Source organism: Phocoena phocoena, chromosome 10, assembly GCF_963924675.1.
Source record: "Phocoena phocoena chromosome 10, mPhoPho1.1, whole genome shotgun sequence".
In the NCBI taxonomy this organism is placed as follows: domain Eukaryota; kingdom Metazoa; phylum Chordata; class Mammalia; order Artiodactyla; family Phocoenidae; genus Phocoena; species Phocoena phocoena.
The window spans coordinates 49,292,979-49,308,322 of record NC_089228.1 but is presented as its reverse complement, the minus strand read 5'-3'; the positions used below and the strand labels follow the sequence as shown (position 1 = coordinate 49,308,322).

The 15,344-nt window shown below is 44.8% G+C and overlaps 2 protein-coding genes across 19 annotated transcripts in view; one reads left to right on the top strand and one right to left on the bottom strand.

Moving 5' to 3' along the window:
• The window catches only part of LRRFIP2 (LRR binding FLII interacting protein 2), a 97,256-nt gene extending 85,771 nt beyond the window's left edge, over positions 1 to 11,485 (top strand). For all 12 annotated transcript variants that reach the window (XM_065884650.1, XM_065884648.1, XM_065884646.1 and 9 more), the window contains 6 exons: positions 258 to 390; positions 2,576 to 2,625; positions 7,522 to 7,642; positions 10,197 to 10,276; positions 10,843 to 10,947; positions 11,375 to 11,485. In XM_065884650.1, coding sequence (XP_065740722.1) covers positions 258 to 390; positions 2,576 to 2,625; positions 7,522 to 7,642; positions 10,197 to 10,276; positions 10,843 to 10,947; positions 11,375 to 11,485 — 600 coding nt within the window. The remainder of the gene's footprint in view (positions 1 to 257; positions 391 to 2,575; positions 2,626 to 7,521; positions 7,643 to 10,196; positions 10,277 to 10,842; positions 10,948 to 11,374) is intronic.
• A 2,490-nt stretch (positions 11,486 to 13,975) lies between these two features.
• Positions 13,976 to 15,344, bottom strand: part of MLH1 (mutL homolog 1) — a 51,188-nt gene continuing 49,819 nt past the window's right edge. For 4 of the 7 annotated variants that reach the window (XM_065886027.1, XM_065886030.1, XM_065886029.1 and 1 more), the window contains one exon: positions 14,119 to 14,286. In XM_065886027.1, coding sequence (XP_065742099.1) covers positions 14,119 to 14,286 — 168 coding nt within the window. Of the gene's footprint in view, positions 14,287 to 15,344 lie in introns of all 7 variants that reach the window. The other 3 variants (XM_065886031.1, XM_065886026.1, XM_065886025.1) reach the window with 1 other exon arrangement.

The following is a 15,344-nucleotide window of genomic DNA, read 5'->3' as shown; positions in this document are numbered from 1 at the left end:
CCAGGCCCTCACTGCTTTGTTCCTCCTTCCTTCCGTCCTGTCCTCTTTCCAGCCTGAATACAAAGCACAGTGTTCACTCCTCAGCCCAGATTTGGTAGGTGTGAGTCCTGTCTCTGCAGAGCTAGATTCCGGGTAGCTAGTGCTGACCAGGTGTTCCCGTGGCAGACATGTGTTGTCGCAGGGTCAGTCGCCTCACTGCCATGTTCTCCTTACCTGGGGGCCGTTTTTTGTGATGGTGGGTTTCTTCCTTTCCGCAGAAACATGGCTTAGTCATCATCCCCGACGGCACTCCCAACGGCGACGTCCACCAGGAGCCAGTGGTAGGAGCCATCACTGTTGTGTCTCAGGAAGCTGCTCAGGTCTTGGAGTCGGCAGGAGAAGGGCCACTGGGTAAGACACCGCCACTGTATTGACTTGGATTAATGCTGTCCTCTTGGACTTCCAGCTTGTTCACATCCTCTCTTGGAAAACAAAAACACACCAGGTCTGTCTGAGCCTTATCTAGATCCCTAACGGCATGAAATCTGGGCACACTGTCTTCAGACATCCTTGACCTTGGGAAACCAGCATTGGGGTCATTGACAGGCAGTAAGTGTAACTGTAAGGCCCCTGGTTGGAAGCACTGTGGGTGTATACATGTTGCTTTTTCACTTAAATACAACCTTCTGCAAAGAGATAATCCAGCACATCCGTCCGGGGGAACCAGTGGGCTGGTCGGCAGCTTCCAGAGTACGTGTAAGTTTCTTCTTCCTGGAGCATCTGGTTTTCTGTCCTGCTACTCATGCCAGGATTCTGTAGCTCTTTGCCACTGCATTTCTTAAGGCAACAAACAGACGACCAAGAAGATATCAGAGGAGTGTTATTCCAGAGCAGGGCTTCTGAGCCTCTTAAGGGCTAAGCCTGTTAAATTTGACCCCTTGAGAACCTAATGACACCTGTCTCAGGAAACCACTCAGATGCCCATCTGTTGCCTCCACTAAGATTCCTATTCTAGAGAATAAGAATGGCACAAGTAGATACTGTATCATCAGCTCACTTTTATATTAAAAAATGATCGTTTTTTCTTCTTTGTCCTATTTTCATATATATGTAGGTTTCCTAGAAGAATAGATATACTATAATATAAAGGGGGGCGGGCAGCCAAAAATCGTTTTAAAGGGCACATTCTCTAACGTACAGAATTCTGGAAGTGTAACTGTCGAGAACTTTGATAAAGCAGAGGATGCCGGCGAGGTGAGTGAGAGCTGCCGTGGGGAATAGACTGAGTGTACAGCCACGGGCAGCTCAGATGGTTTTCTCTGCCTGATGGGAGGTGCCGAAACATTTGGCCATGACCTTGGTGGATTGTGGGGAGTGCTGGCTGGGTGTCAGGTGCTTTTGTAAAAAACGCATCTGTAGGTGTCCCCTCAGTCCAAGGGCCCTATTTTTTTTTTTTTGCGGTACGCGGACCCCTCACTGCTGTGGCCCCTCCCAATGCGGAGCACAGGCTCCAGACGCGCAGGCTCAGTGGCCATGGCTCACGGGCCCAGCCACTCCGCGGCATGTGGGATCCTCCCGGACCTGGGCACGAACCTGTGTCCCCTGCATCGGCAGGCGGACTCTCAACCACTGCACCACCAGGGAAGCCCCAAGGGGCCTATTTTAATGCATGTTGGGAAGAAGCAGCCCTCCCCTCAGGCCAGGAGCAAGCCCTAGCAGTCCTGCTACCAAGCCTCAGATGGCTCTTTTGGGTTTTTTGTTTGTTTGTTTGTCTTTTTAAGATGTTGGGGGTAGGAGTTTATTAATTAGTTAATTTATCTTTGCTGTGTTGGGTCTTCGTTTCTGTGCGAGGGCTTTCTGTAGTTGCGGCAAGTGGGGGCCACTCTTCATCGCGATGCGCGGGCCTCTCACTATCGCAGCCCCTCCCGCCATGGAGCACAGGCTCCAGACGCACCAGCTCAGTAGTTGTGGCGCACGGGCCTAGTTGCTCCGCGGCATGTGGCATCCTTCCAGACCAGGGCTCAAACCCATGTCCCCCGCATTAGCAGGCAGACTCTCAACCACTGCGCCACCAGGGAAGCCCCTCAGATGGCTCTTGACGGCACACATCTTAGAGTTGGTCCCCTTCCCTCCCCCAACTAGCTTTGTGGGCCTCTGCTTCTTCCATCATTGTGTTCCTGTTTTCTTTGCTCTAGCACCCCTCTCAGGCCCATTCTTAGCCCCTGCCTTCTCTCCCGTAGTTTTCTCCTGCTAAGGGCTTAAGAGCCTGTGGGAGTACCCTTGGCTTTGAGTTGTCTATCTACTGGTAAAACTTGCAAATTTTTGAAACAAGGAAATGATCTTTGTACTTCATTTTGTCTTCAGATGGAAAATCACTGCTCTTGGGAGCAAATGTTGTATTTAGTGCCCTGATAAATATCAGTTGTGTGGAAATATGTGTTGAATAATTAAGTACTTTTCCTTTCACCATTAAAGCCTTCATGTCTTGATATTTAGAGCTATGAACTGTTTATCAGATGTTTGCTGTTTGTGAATTTGAAGAATTATTTTAAATTGTTTATGTACTACAACATTACAAATTTTTCATTTGTTTTAGATGTAAGGCTACGAAAACTTGCTGGAGAAAAGGAAGAACTACTATCACAGGTAAAGGTATTCTTCTCATTGGAAGGGGATATTAATTGTAACTGACTAAATCATATGGTAAAATGTTAGCAAACTAAAATGTACACTAGAAAGAAATGTGCTTCTTTCAAACATCACTACTCAAGTAAGAGTTGAAGGATAAAAAGATAATTTATCTTTGTTGTCTCCTGTTCTTTAAAAAAAAAAGGACACGAAGTTTAAGGAGTCAAATAGTTTTAAAAGCCTGTTCTGAAGACAGAAGTGCCCTGCCCTGCCCTCTCCCCACCTCCAGCCCCGACCGTCGCTTTTGCTTCCTTTAGCTGATTCTTGTGGTGTGTACCGCCCTTGTATGCTTCTATATAACATGCTTATGTTGCTTCTTGATTGTTCTGTTTAAGGCTGCTCTGTTGACATCCCTCTATGGGACGTAAGGATTTATCTTTCCTTCATCCCCTCTCCCTACCGCACGCATGTATACTTTCCATTCCCACATCCTCCTAATAAAGGAGCAGTGAGATTCCAGTCTGTTTACGTTATCAGGACTCTGTAAACACTGCTCACAGTGGAGCCATGGAAGATTCTAGGATTCATCTCCTTCACAACTCCTTAGTTCGCCTGAAGTTAGTATTGTGGTTTTTCTTGTCATTTGCTTGGTTTCCTATGTATTTGTTACTAATCTAGCTGCAGACTCTCCAATAGTCGTTTCAGTCCACTCTTGGTGTTTTCAGATGCATCAGGTATTCCCTCAGTTCCATTTCTTTTGGTTCTTGGTGCATCTGACTCACCCCTTGTGAACTTAGAGGCTCACTCCCCTGGGACAGAGACGTGACCACCTTTCACCATCATCTAGAGTTTCCTTTGCCTGTGCTCCAGGCTGGAGCAGCATCTTATGCCTCCCTCCTTCTGTGTCCATTCTCTTATTCTGGTACATCCCCCAGTAGCTTCCTGAGGAAAGAGTTTTGGGGCTGTAAATTTTTCCTAACTTTGCAGAACTGAAATGTCTTCATTTTGTCCTCTTACTTGATTAACAGTTTGATGGGGGTATAGAATTCCTCATTGTAATCATTTTCATTCTTTTTTTTTTAACTTCTTTATTGGAGTATAATTGCTTTACAATGGTGTGTTAGTTTCTGCTTTGTAACAAAGTGAATCAGCTATATATATACATACATCCCCATATCCCCTCCCTCTTGTGTCTCCCTCCCACCCTCCCTATTCCACCCCTCTAGGTGGTCACAAAGCTCCGAGCTGATCTCCCTGTGCTATGCGGCTGCTTCCCACTAGCTATCTATTTTACATTTGGTAGTGTATATGTGTCCATGACTATCTCTCACTTCGTCCCAGCTTACCCTTCCCCCTCCCCATGTCCTCAAGTCCATTCTGTACATCTGCGTCTTTATTCCTATCCTGGCCCTAGGTTCTTCAGAACTTTTTTTTTTTTTAATAAATTGCTTCATTGTCTTCTGGCCTCCTGCAGGCTATTGAGAATTTCAAGGACATTTTGATTTTTGATCTTTTGTCTATGACCCGTTTTTCCCTCTCTGGCAGCTTGTACCATACTCTCCTTTCTCCCTAGGGTTCTCAGATTTCAGTGATGTGGTTTGGAGTTTTGCGTGAATGCATTTATTGTGTGTGCTTCTCCAGGCACATGTAGCTGCATAGATATAGGCATGGAGTGGGTAGAGAGATTTTACCAGGTGAGCATAATAGGGCAGAGGAGGTGAGGGCTTGTGCGAGAGAGTGATGATGACGGACCTGGAGATTAAACTGGGTAAGGAGGTTTGAGGGAAATCCAGGAAGATATCAAGGCACAGCAGAGAGAAGATGGAAACAGTGGACTATAGGTGCCAGTGGGGTTGAAGGATTTTTGGAGTTGGGTCCAGAGGGAATGAGCTGGAAAGATCAAGAGTAGTGCTTAGAGAGAAGATATATGGAACTGAATTCAGTAGGGACTGCTGTTGTCTAGTGGTGAGATCTGGTATATGACGGTGGGAGTGAGAGGCTGAGGGCAAGGTGGGATACGTGGCAAGATCCTTGCTCCAGAAACTAGAGATCCAATGTAGGAGAGATCACACTTAGATGTATTTTGAATTTGCCAACAATTAAGGCAGGAGTAGCCTGGAGATCATGTGAGTTAGGAGCTAAAATGGTGACGAAAGAGTGGGGAGATGGCAATGATGAGGTGGGGTTAGTACTTATAATCTGAAGCGATGCGATTAGGAACTGCATTAGGAATTCAGGGAGGCTAGAGGGAGAAGAGTTTGTAACAGCAAGGAACACAAGAAGACACCTGATCCATTCTCAGGCTCAGTGAGAGGTGGGCTGAAAGGACAGCCAGGCTGCAGAGGAAGCAGGCCCCTTAGGGGAGGGCAGGTCTCTATTAGAGCACCGATGGGGTAATGGGGATGCACAGAGAGGGTGGAGGATAGTCCAGAGGGTGCAGTGCAGGAGTGTCAGGCTTTGGGAAAGGTTAGGAGATGAAGACAGAGTAGGGCTTGTACCGGGCCTTTTGGGAAGGAGTGCAGGAAAAGGGACGACAAGCCTTTTCGAGACGGACATTGAACAGGAATGATTGAACAGGAATGATGGGGATGATGAGATTAGTCCCGGTTGACCCGAGGCAGATAGTGATGTCATGGTTGAAAGGGCAGAGTTGTCTGGGAAGCACAGATTTAGTCCCAGTGCCGAGCTCACCCTTTCTCCATCAGGGGAGGGGCAGACCTGGTCAGAGTGCTGAGCTTTCCCTTTGACCCCTGTGGATGGAGCCGAGGACAGCTGGGGAAGCCACCTGTAACTCTGAGCACGCAGACTCACCTTTGACCCCTGATGATGAAGGACGCAGGAGGTGTGGGGACGCTTGGTCTTGGTCCGGAGGTGGCCCACTGTAGGAGAGGGCAGACTTGCTCTGATTTGTGCTCCTTCCTGGATCTCTAATGATAAGAGTTGTAGGCATCTGGAGAAACATGACTTCGATTTGATTTGGGGGTGGCGAGGGGGATCAGACCTCGGGACAGATACTGTTTCTCTCCTGTTTTTCCATCACTTTTCGTCTCATTTGTTCTGCTTTCTAAAAGATATTCTCACCATTATCTTCTCATTTTTATTGAGTTTCTATTTCTGCAGTCATTTCAAGGATGCAGATATTTTCACTTATCTCAGAGGGTATTGATAGGCTGGTTGGTTTGCTTCCTGATTCTTTTTTTCTATCTGCATAGTTTGTTTCCTTCCGGATGTTCTTTTATGTACATTTAGTTGGTCTTCAGTTTAAAAGTAGAGGACTAAAAAGCTGGTGGGCAGCTCTGAGCTTGTGGGTAGGGCTCGTCAAGTTTCTGTGAAGCCTGATGTGGCTGGGTGTCTTATTGGGAACCTTAGATGTGGTTATGTTGGTCTTTAATTTTAGGCTAGTCAGAGAGTTCTAAAGAGAGAGATCCCCGTCCTGTGCCTGAGCTACAGTCCTAGCTGGGTGTGCTGTTTGGGAACTGAGGGTGGACCAGAGGCCTCAGCATGCAGTTCATTTCTGTCCGTCTAATCTTATTTTCCACATGTGAGACTCTTGTCTCCACCTGGGCCTTCTTTTCTCCCAACCCAAAGTCCCTCCTAATTTTATTTTTTAGTTTATTTTGTAAATTTAAAAAAAACCTTTATTAGGTTATAACTGGCATAAAGTAAGCTGCCATACTTGAAGTGTGCGGATGTACACATACCTATATTAGTTTCCATAACAAAACACCACAAACCGGGCGGCGTAGAATAACAGAATGTCCTCTCAGCTCACAGTCTGGAGGTGAGAAGCTGTGTGTCAGCAGTGTGGGTTCCTTCTGAGGCCTGTGATGGGAAGTCAGTTCCAGGCTTCTCTTCTAGCTTCTGGCATTTTGCTGCCCATCTTTGGGGTCCCTTGGCTTGTAGATGACATTCTGTGTCTTAGCACATCTTCCCTCTGTGCCTGTCTCTTCATGTGGCATTCTTCTTATAAGGACACCAGTCATATTGGACTAGGGGCCCACCCTATTCCAGTGTAACTTCATCTCAACTAAGTGCCTCTGCCGTGAGTGTTTCCAAATAAGGTCACATTCTGAGGTACTGGGGCTTAGGACTGCAAAATACGAATTTGGGGGGACAGTTTAACTCACAGCAATACCTGTGAAACCATCACCACAATCAAGATGGTGAAAATATCCATAACTTTGCCAAAGTTCCTGTGTCCCTTTGTAAACCTTCCTTCCCCTCCCACCTCCCTCCCTCTCTCCAGGCAACCACTGATCTGCTTTTTGTCCCTTCAGTTTGCATTTTCTGGAGTTTTTCACACAGCATATACTCAGTTTGAGATTCACCTTGTTGCTGCACGTATTAGTAGTACGTTCCCTTCTTTGGCTGAGTAGTAATTCCGTTGTATAAATCGACCGCAATTTACTTATCCTTCTCTTGATGGACATTTCAGTTGTTTCTTGTTTGGGGCTATTAATGAATAAGCTGCTATGAATGGCCTTTATTTTGGGTAAAATAAGGTAGATTATGTAGCTGAACTCAAAAATATATTTCCAATTATTTCTGTATACAGTTTTTCTAAATAAGAATATTTAGCCTAACTCTAAACAAGAAACCTCTAACTGCCCATGAATTTTCCATTTTTAATTAAAAAAAAAGAAACTCCTAAGATGTACTTTTCCACAGAACTACACAAATAATAAAATATGGCTGTTTTAACTGGGACACCTGGTCCTGGAGCTTGCTCCTTTTGATAATTAGTTCGTAGCTGATCTCCAGCACCTGAGCACAGCGTGCCCCATGGCAGGCACTCCAGGAAACAGTTTCTGAATGAATGATTTGTGGCCATATTCTAAGATGTGGACACCAGGCCAAGCACCTGTTTCATTTGAGAGACTGGATCTCACGCATAAGCCTTTACTTCCTCTTCAGATTAGAAAACTGAAGCTGCAGTTGGAGGAGGAACAGCAGAAGTGCTCCAGGAGCGATGGCACAGCAGGTGACCTGGCGGGACTCCAGAATGGCTCGGACCTGCAGCTCATCGAAATGCAGAGTAAGGCTGGGGCCGGGCTGCCACTGACCCGCGTGGGGCTGTGTCCCGGACGTGGTTGTGAGCAGGCTGTTAGAGCCTGCGGTTCTGAAGACTGGTTAGTTCTCAGCTGGACTAGAAAAGCCATCCTGGTCAGTCATGGAACTGAAGAGGTTTCTACTAGGCTGTGTGCTTCCTGGGGTGACAAGGCCTGAGAGGTAATGCTCTCCCCGCTTCCTGGCAAAGTGATTTCTAGAACATTTTGCAAATAGTGACATCATGACACTATCCTTTCCCACATCCCCGGGTCATCTGTAAGCACCCTTCCTAATGACATGTTTTTCTATGGAATTTATCTTAGATAACTGGAGGGGAATATATTTGGAACTAACTCACACTACTCTGGAGTAGTTTCAGAATTTTCCCAGAAGTAATCTTGTTAACCCAAATTAATCTTTATTAGATGGAATTTAAACCAAGGCCACAAAGTAAGCCTACTCAGTTTACCCAAATTATTTCAGTTGTTCTGCCTTTCTACTTTTGACCCCATATTATTTTAAAGTGCCTACGGTATTCACAGTAATCCCCACAGCGGGGAGATTTTAGCAGCCATTCATGTACAGTTAGATAATGTATAATCACACAGGGGAGACACCTATTTTTCCAATTTGAATAAGGCTTTTCTGATAACTTATTTTAAAATAGTGGTTATTCCATGGCCCTTTTATCTAAATATTCTGAGTTAGGCCAAATAGACAAGCTTTTTGAACCAGGCTTATTAAAACTAACTTATTACTATTAACTTTTGAGGTTAGTATCATTTCCTCTATTGGATATCAGTTGGAACCCTTGTGATATAGTTCAAATATTTTGTTCTAGAAATACCGATTTGGAGTGGAGGGTAGATGAAAAGAGAGGCATAACAAAAGGTAGGTTGACTAGTTAGGAGGTTGTGATAGTGACCAAAACAGTCCCGTGGCCGCCAGCAGTCTTAGAGAGAGGGCAGTGCACAGATTTGTAAGGGTTTGACTAAAACAGCAAATTCAGAAGGAATCATATTGAGGAGGAATGGGTGTGCATTGACGTGTGACATCTTCCCAGAGCGGGCACCACGACAGAGCTGGCGTCTGTGGCAAGCAGGGCAAGTGACCGGGGTGGGGCTGTGACCCAGGTGAGCAGAGCAGGGCCGGGCAGGGCTGGGCTGGGCCGGGCCTGGCATGTAGCGACAGAAGCAGGCAGCTCCCCTGCACCGGAGGCCGGGACAGGAACCTGGTGACTCTCAGTTCTGGACAGCTGCCTTGTCTGTAAGCATGGTGTTTGGGGATGGAATTTCAGAACATGCATGAAATAAATGGCTGAGACCAGGGATTTATACTTTTGAAAACAGGAAGGAATGAGTGGTTTGGTGAGAAGGAAGCAGCACATTTTGATAATAAGTTGCTGGAGTTAAGAATTAAAAAACAGTATCCTAAAGCTTCAGTTTTAGGCCCAGAAATGGGAGTAGTTCTCTTTCGCTACCAGAGATGGCTTTTGGGGAGAGGCTTTTATAACCACATTAATTTTAGGGTGACAGTAATTATCCAATTAGAAAAACCTTTTGCATTAAAGATGATGTGGGTAGCTTTAACCTTAGTTTTATGGAAAAGTAGAAAAGTTCTTAAGTAGGGTAGATTTGGTTTATCTCCTGCAAACCTTATGATTCCTATTACAATGTAATTAGCTCAGAGTGATTTTTGTTAAATTTGGATTGCTGGAATTTTTCTCCCCCAGCATTTCTAAGCTTCTCATTTTAAATGGTTTGCTTCTTAGGTCAGATATACAGCTAATGATTTATAGCTCTGTATCCTTAAACACATTATCACAACGTATTACTGAAAAGCATTTATTTTCAGTAAATATTAAGCGTACATTACGTGCAAAGCACTTGGCTAGAAACAGAGGTAGATGCAAGAAGCCAAAACAGGGCCCCTGTCCTTACGTATCTATATAATGTTAGGAAAGCATGATGTCATAAAAGAGAGTCCAAAAAAATGCAACAAAGGAAGGAGAAGCTCGAGTTAACTAAGGAGAGTCATGAAGGAGGTGAAAATTTAGCAGGACCTTGAGCAGGACCTTAAAGGTTGGTTAGACTTAGATCAGAGGTGGGGAGAAAAGGGCACTTGGGCTGTTGGGGGGAGCAGGATACCTGGGGAGATGGGAAGGTGTAGGGCTGGGGGCAGGGAAACTGGAGCGGGGGGCGGGGGCCTGGTCCCGTGGGCACAGAGGCTCCCTGGGCCCTGGGGCTGCAGGTAAGGTTGGCAGGGGCCCTGCTGCGCTGACAGGGCTCCTTGCTTCATCCTCTACCTGCACACATTATGGCGTGAAGAGAAAATTTTCTTCTAAAATAGCTGTTGCAACACAAGTGCTAGAGCTTCTCATAGCATAGATGCGCCAGAACCTGTGCTGCAGGAGATACCGCAGTTGCCTGTGGGCATGTGTGCTTTGTCTTCTTCCACTGCACGGTCCTCTCCTGTGCTGCAGGGGGCCTCACTGCCTCACGTTCACACCTTCACCTCTGTGATATTCTCTTCTGTTCTAGGAGATGCCAACAGACAAATTAGTGAGTACAAGTTTAAGCTTTCAAAAGCAGAACAGGATATAACCACCTTGGAGCAAAGTGTAAGTCCTTCTTGTGTACGGTACCAACACATCTGCTTCCTGCATCTCAGTGGTTAACCCCATGAATGCCTAGGTTTTTTGAGCTGCCTTTGCAGTTGAATCTCTATGAAAGCTCTAAAGTGGAAAAGCCAGCAGAGAACACCTGATAGGGCATTTCAGCCTTTTCTATGAATGAATGAGACTGAAGCTATAATTCTGTTTCTTGTAGCTGTTTCAAGAGCCTTCCAGAAGATTGTAGTTTATAACATAATCCCTTATTGTATATTTCAGAAAGTCTCTCGGGGAGTCTCCTCCTGATGTTACTATGGCTTTTAAACAATACGGTTGTCGTAAAACTTAACATGGGAAATCGGCCCTATAATGACTCTACAGCTGTCATCCTCTCTAGGGACAGTTCTAGATGTATAAATAGCAGTCGAGTTCTGAGAGGACCTCTGACTCCCCCTGAAGGGACTTGTTAGTGTTAGATTCTTGGAATCTGTCATGACATTGTATTTCCATCTTGGCTGCAAAAAAGTGGTGGTTCCTAGTGCCAGCACCAGAGGCCTGTGTTCTCATATTTACAGATCAGCCGCCTGGAGGGGCAGGTGCTGAGATATAAAACCGCTGCTGAGAATGCGGAGAAAGTCGAGGATGAACTGAAAGCAGAAAAGAGGAAGCTACAACGAGAGGTACTTGCTTTTATTATGCTTCTTGGAATACTTTCCTAAAAAGAAGAAATCCTTTGGCGATAAAGTCTTTGCTGCATAAGGACTTTAATCCTGGCTCCAATCGTAGTGAAACAGCAGTGGAATCACTGTTCTGTGTTGGTTTCTGACCTACACAGTGACTGCCATTTACTTTTATGTTTTGGTCAGTTAGATAATAAGAAAAAGGAGAGTTTTGATGTTTGTTTTAGATGAGGTCTGTTTCTCCAGCTTCTCTGTGTCCTCTCTGTGATGAATGTTCAGCACCGTTGGTTAACAACTCTGGCTGCCTGAAAAACAGTGCAACTGCAGGATCGCATGCAGTGCTTCCACTTCCCAGAAACTGGAGAGGAAAGTAGCGCTGGGTTTCGTTTTTGACCATGTGAAGTGACCAAGCTCTTCCTGTCTCCAGTTACGAACAGCACTGGACAAGATCGAGGAGATGGAGATGACCAACAGCCATCTGGCCAAGCGGCTGGAGAAGATGAAGGCCAACAGGACAGCACTGCTGGCCCAGCAATAGGGAGGCCGCCCTGCTGCCCGGGCCCCGCCTGGAAGGACCGATCTCTCGTCCACTCAGACCCCTTTCAGGACTGTTTGAGCTTTGTCATTAAAATAGCCACCTTTGTATTTTATAATTTATGAGAGAATGAAACAGGTTTGAATCTTCATGAATGAACACTTTGGATTTTGTTGGTAGTTTGATTCTAGACTAAGAATTGGTCCATGCCGTTATTATTTTTTATTTCCATAATTTTAGAATCAAGTTTACTCACCATTTTTCCCCAGCTGCCTCAGTGACTGGGCACTCGGAGGCTTTGGCACGGGTTCTGGAGGACAGCGATTCAGCGCTCACCGAGGTACTTCCTGGAGACCTCAGAAAACACAAGTGCCTTCTCCACAGTGCAATTCAGACTTCAGTGATCTCCAGTGGTCAAAAGACACTTACCCTTAATATCAGGTAGCATTTGTATTTTAGTGAAGAAACAAGCTCACAAGTGGGGAATATATGTTTCACTCAAATTTATATGTTTGGAGGAAAAAGCCTTTTTTTGTAAGATATTTAAATTTATATAAGAAAATGTTAGAAAAAGATACGGGGAGTGTACATAAAACTTGCTTTATTGCATGGGGCAGGGGAAGTCCAAAGCTAATTTATCCTGTACTCTTAAAGTAAGAGTAGGGTCCTTAGTCTTCACATCAACTGTGCTGTATCTTGAAAAGTATTTCATCTGCTGCTCATCTGTGGAATGAAACCTCAGACCAGCCCGATGAGGGAGGGAGGGCAGGCCAGGCCAGGCAGGTGGGAAGTCGGCCTGAAGATTCTATTAAATACACCCTTTTGCTGACTACAGTTGGCTACTGACACATTCATTTTCTTAGAGGAGCCTTTAAAACTAGTCATTGGCAATCATGCCCACCTAGCTCACCCCTCTTTTCTCTCCTTAAGGAAAAATAATCTGGAATATAGAATTTCTTTTAAGAACTTCAGTTTCATCTTTAAAGGCACCCAGTTTAAGAGGATTTTATCATCGAGTCGTAGCCATGTTACAGTATTTGTGATTCTCTTTTGCTCTCAGAATTGAGGTGGTTTTATGGAAATGATTATTGTATCTTCAATGTGTTTGTTTACACGGAAAAAATATGGGGGAAAGTCTAATGAATTAAGGCCACATCAAATAAAATTAGACTTGAAACTAGGTAATAAAGTTAACTTAAATATGAATAAAATCTCTAATAATGATTCCCTTCTTTAGAATAATTAGCTCTTTGTGTTTAAAACATGGAAACCAGGGGCTTCCCTGGTGGTGCAGTGCTTAAGAATCCACCTGCCAATGCAGGGGACACGGGTTCAAGCCCTGGTCCAGGAAGATCCCACATAACACAGAGCACCTAAGCCCATGCGCCAGAACTACTGAAGCCCACGCACCTAGAGCCCATGCTCCACAACAAGAGAAGCCACCGCAAGGAGAAGCCCACGCACCGCAACGAAGAGTAGCCCCCGCTCGCTGCAACTAGCGAAAGCCCACAAGCAGCAACGAAGACCCAACACAGCCAAAAATAAATTTTAAAAAATAAAATAATTCAGGAAATTGGTTTCCATATTTTGAGATGATTTCCTATAAGTTTTCTTTCAGTTGATGTGTGGGAGTGGGCAGTGACGAGGCATGTTCTGAAATGCAGATTTATCCTAGAATCCCATACATACCTGGAACTGAAACATCGTGTAGTCCACCTCTTGAGGCCTTGGAAATCCCTCTTCCTCTCCACCCACGGTCACTCAGCCTGTGCTCCTCCTGGAGCTGTTTTGTTGTCCCAGTCTTTTCCAAATGGAATGGTTCCACTTCTCGTAAAATAGACTCTTCTTTTCCACAGAACTTTCTTCACTGAGCCTTGTAATCTGGACTTTACCTCAAAACTACAGGCATTCTTCCTCCCTGTGCTGACTGCACATTTCTATTAATGCAGGCTAATACTAAGGTAGCTTATTTTAATGGTACTTACAGTTTCAGTTTGTATTTTTACAACACCCTTCAAACAAGAATACCTAGAAATTCCTTTATCTTAAGCTGGTAGTATTGATAGCCATTAACAAAGTGAGCTAACTTAAAAACTCATGCCTGTTTTGGACTGGATAAGAACTATTTTCTTCAAATTTTTAAATTAAGAATAAATTAATTAGCTTTGGTTACTGAAGGTACTAATAGAGTGACTATGCAGAAAGCTGAATTGACAATGTCATCAGCACCTCTTATAGGTTCAGGACCTCTTTTTTAAAAAGGCACCTGAACCAACATAATATTTATCACCTGGTATTAGAAATTCACCAGAACACAGAAAGAATCGAATCAATGCATGATCTATAAAGTCTTTAAGGCCCTTTTAGAATTCTTATCAGACGTCCAGGAGGCTTTCAAACTACTTTTGGGATTCTTCAACACAATCAGTATACACTAGGTGAAAATGGATCTAGGAAAATTTCAAGAGTAATGAAATTAAATAAAAAACCATGTTAGGACAAATTTGACTTTATTTATAGTCAATCCACCATGCATGAAGGAGTGCTACTAGTTAAAATGCAAGTGTGAGTTCAACCTACCAATGTCGGGATAAAGAGGAAGAACGACCCATCCCAGAGGCCGTAGACGACCATAGTTAACACCTCTCGAAGACTTTATATAGATCGGGCAGGTTAGCAAGCTGCAGGATGTTTCCATCTTCTGTGAAATGTTTCGGAGGCAGAAGGTGTGAGCGGAAGGCTTTATAGACAACATGCTCCACAGTCCACTTCCAGGGGTTTGGAGTAGAGCTGGGCACTTCACTCTGAAAGAGACATGTTAGATGTTCACATCCCAGTCTACACTGGTTTCCTGGCTGATGTGCACTGGGCCTGGAGAGTCTTGGTGGCTGATAATGGGCTGTGTGACCTAATGCTTGTGAAGTGTCTTTTCTAGGCCAGCCTCTCAAGGATCCTACAGGCCTGAGCAGAGAGATGAGATGGAAGAAAAGAATCAGTCGTGGCTTTTGTGACGCTTCCTCCCATGGAAACTGTTACCATTCAGGGAGAGTGTGTTTACTGTAGCAGGATCTAACATAATGTTTGGATGGCAGTAGTAGGAAGTGCATTCCGTAATTACCACTAAATTTGGAGTCTCAATGTCGTTCTATTTCCCAAAAAGCTCCACAGGTAAGAAATGAAAAAATAAATGAGGATTATTTTACTCCACCCTTCCCCTCCTACATCTAAGCCTTAGGCTGCCTCATGTAAAAGAAGATGTTCTTTCCCATCCATCCTTCCTCACCTTGAAGTCAGTGTTCCCAGTCAAACGGGATACTCTCAGCACAGTTTGGTAAGTGTGCTATCTTGCTGCCTCCATTGGAATGAGATGGTTCCAGGGCCTCTGGCCAACACGACCTGGGACTGGATCTCCGCTCCACCACCCACAGGCTCTGGGAACCCTTGAGCACCCGCTGAAACTGTCCCTTAGCTTCCTCACCCATGAAGCTGGAGCAACAGCATGTCATCTTAGAGGAGGACTAGGAGCAATCACCGAGCCAGTTACGTGTATCGAGTACCCACCCTTCCATTCTTACGCTGCAGGCAGGCCTCAGTTTACTGCACTTTGCAGACTGTTGCGGGTTTTTTTTTTTTCTTTTCTTTTTAAACACAAATTGAATGTTTGTGGCAACCCTGCATTGAGCAAGCCTACTGGCTCCATTTTTCTAACAGCATTTTTTAATTTAGGTATATACACTGGCTTTTTAGAGACAGCGCTATATACTGTACACTTAACAGACTACAGTATACAGTATAAACATAACTTTTATATGCACTGGGAAACAAAAAAATTTGCGCAACTAGCTTTACTGCAGTGGTCTGA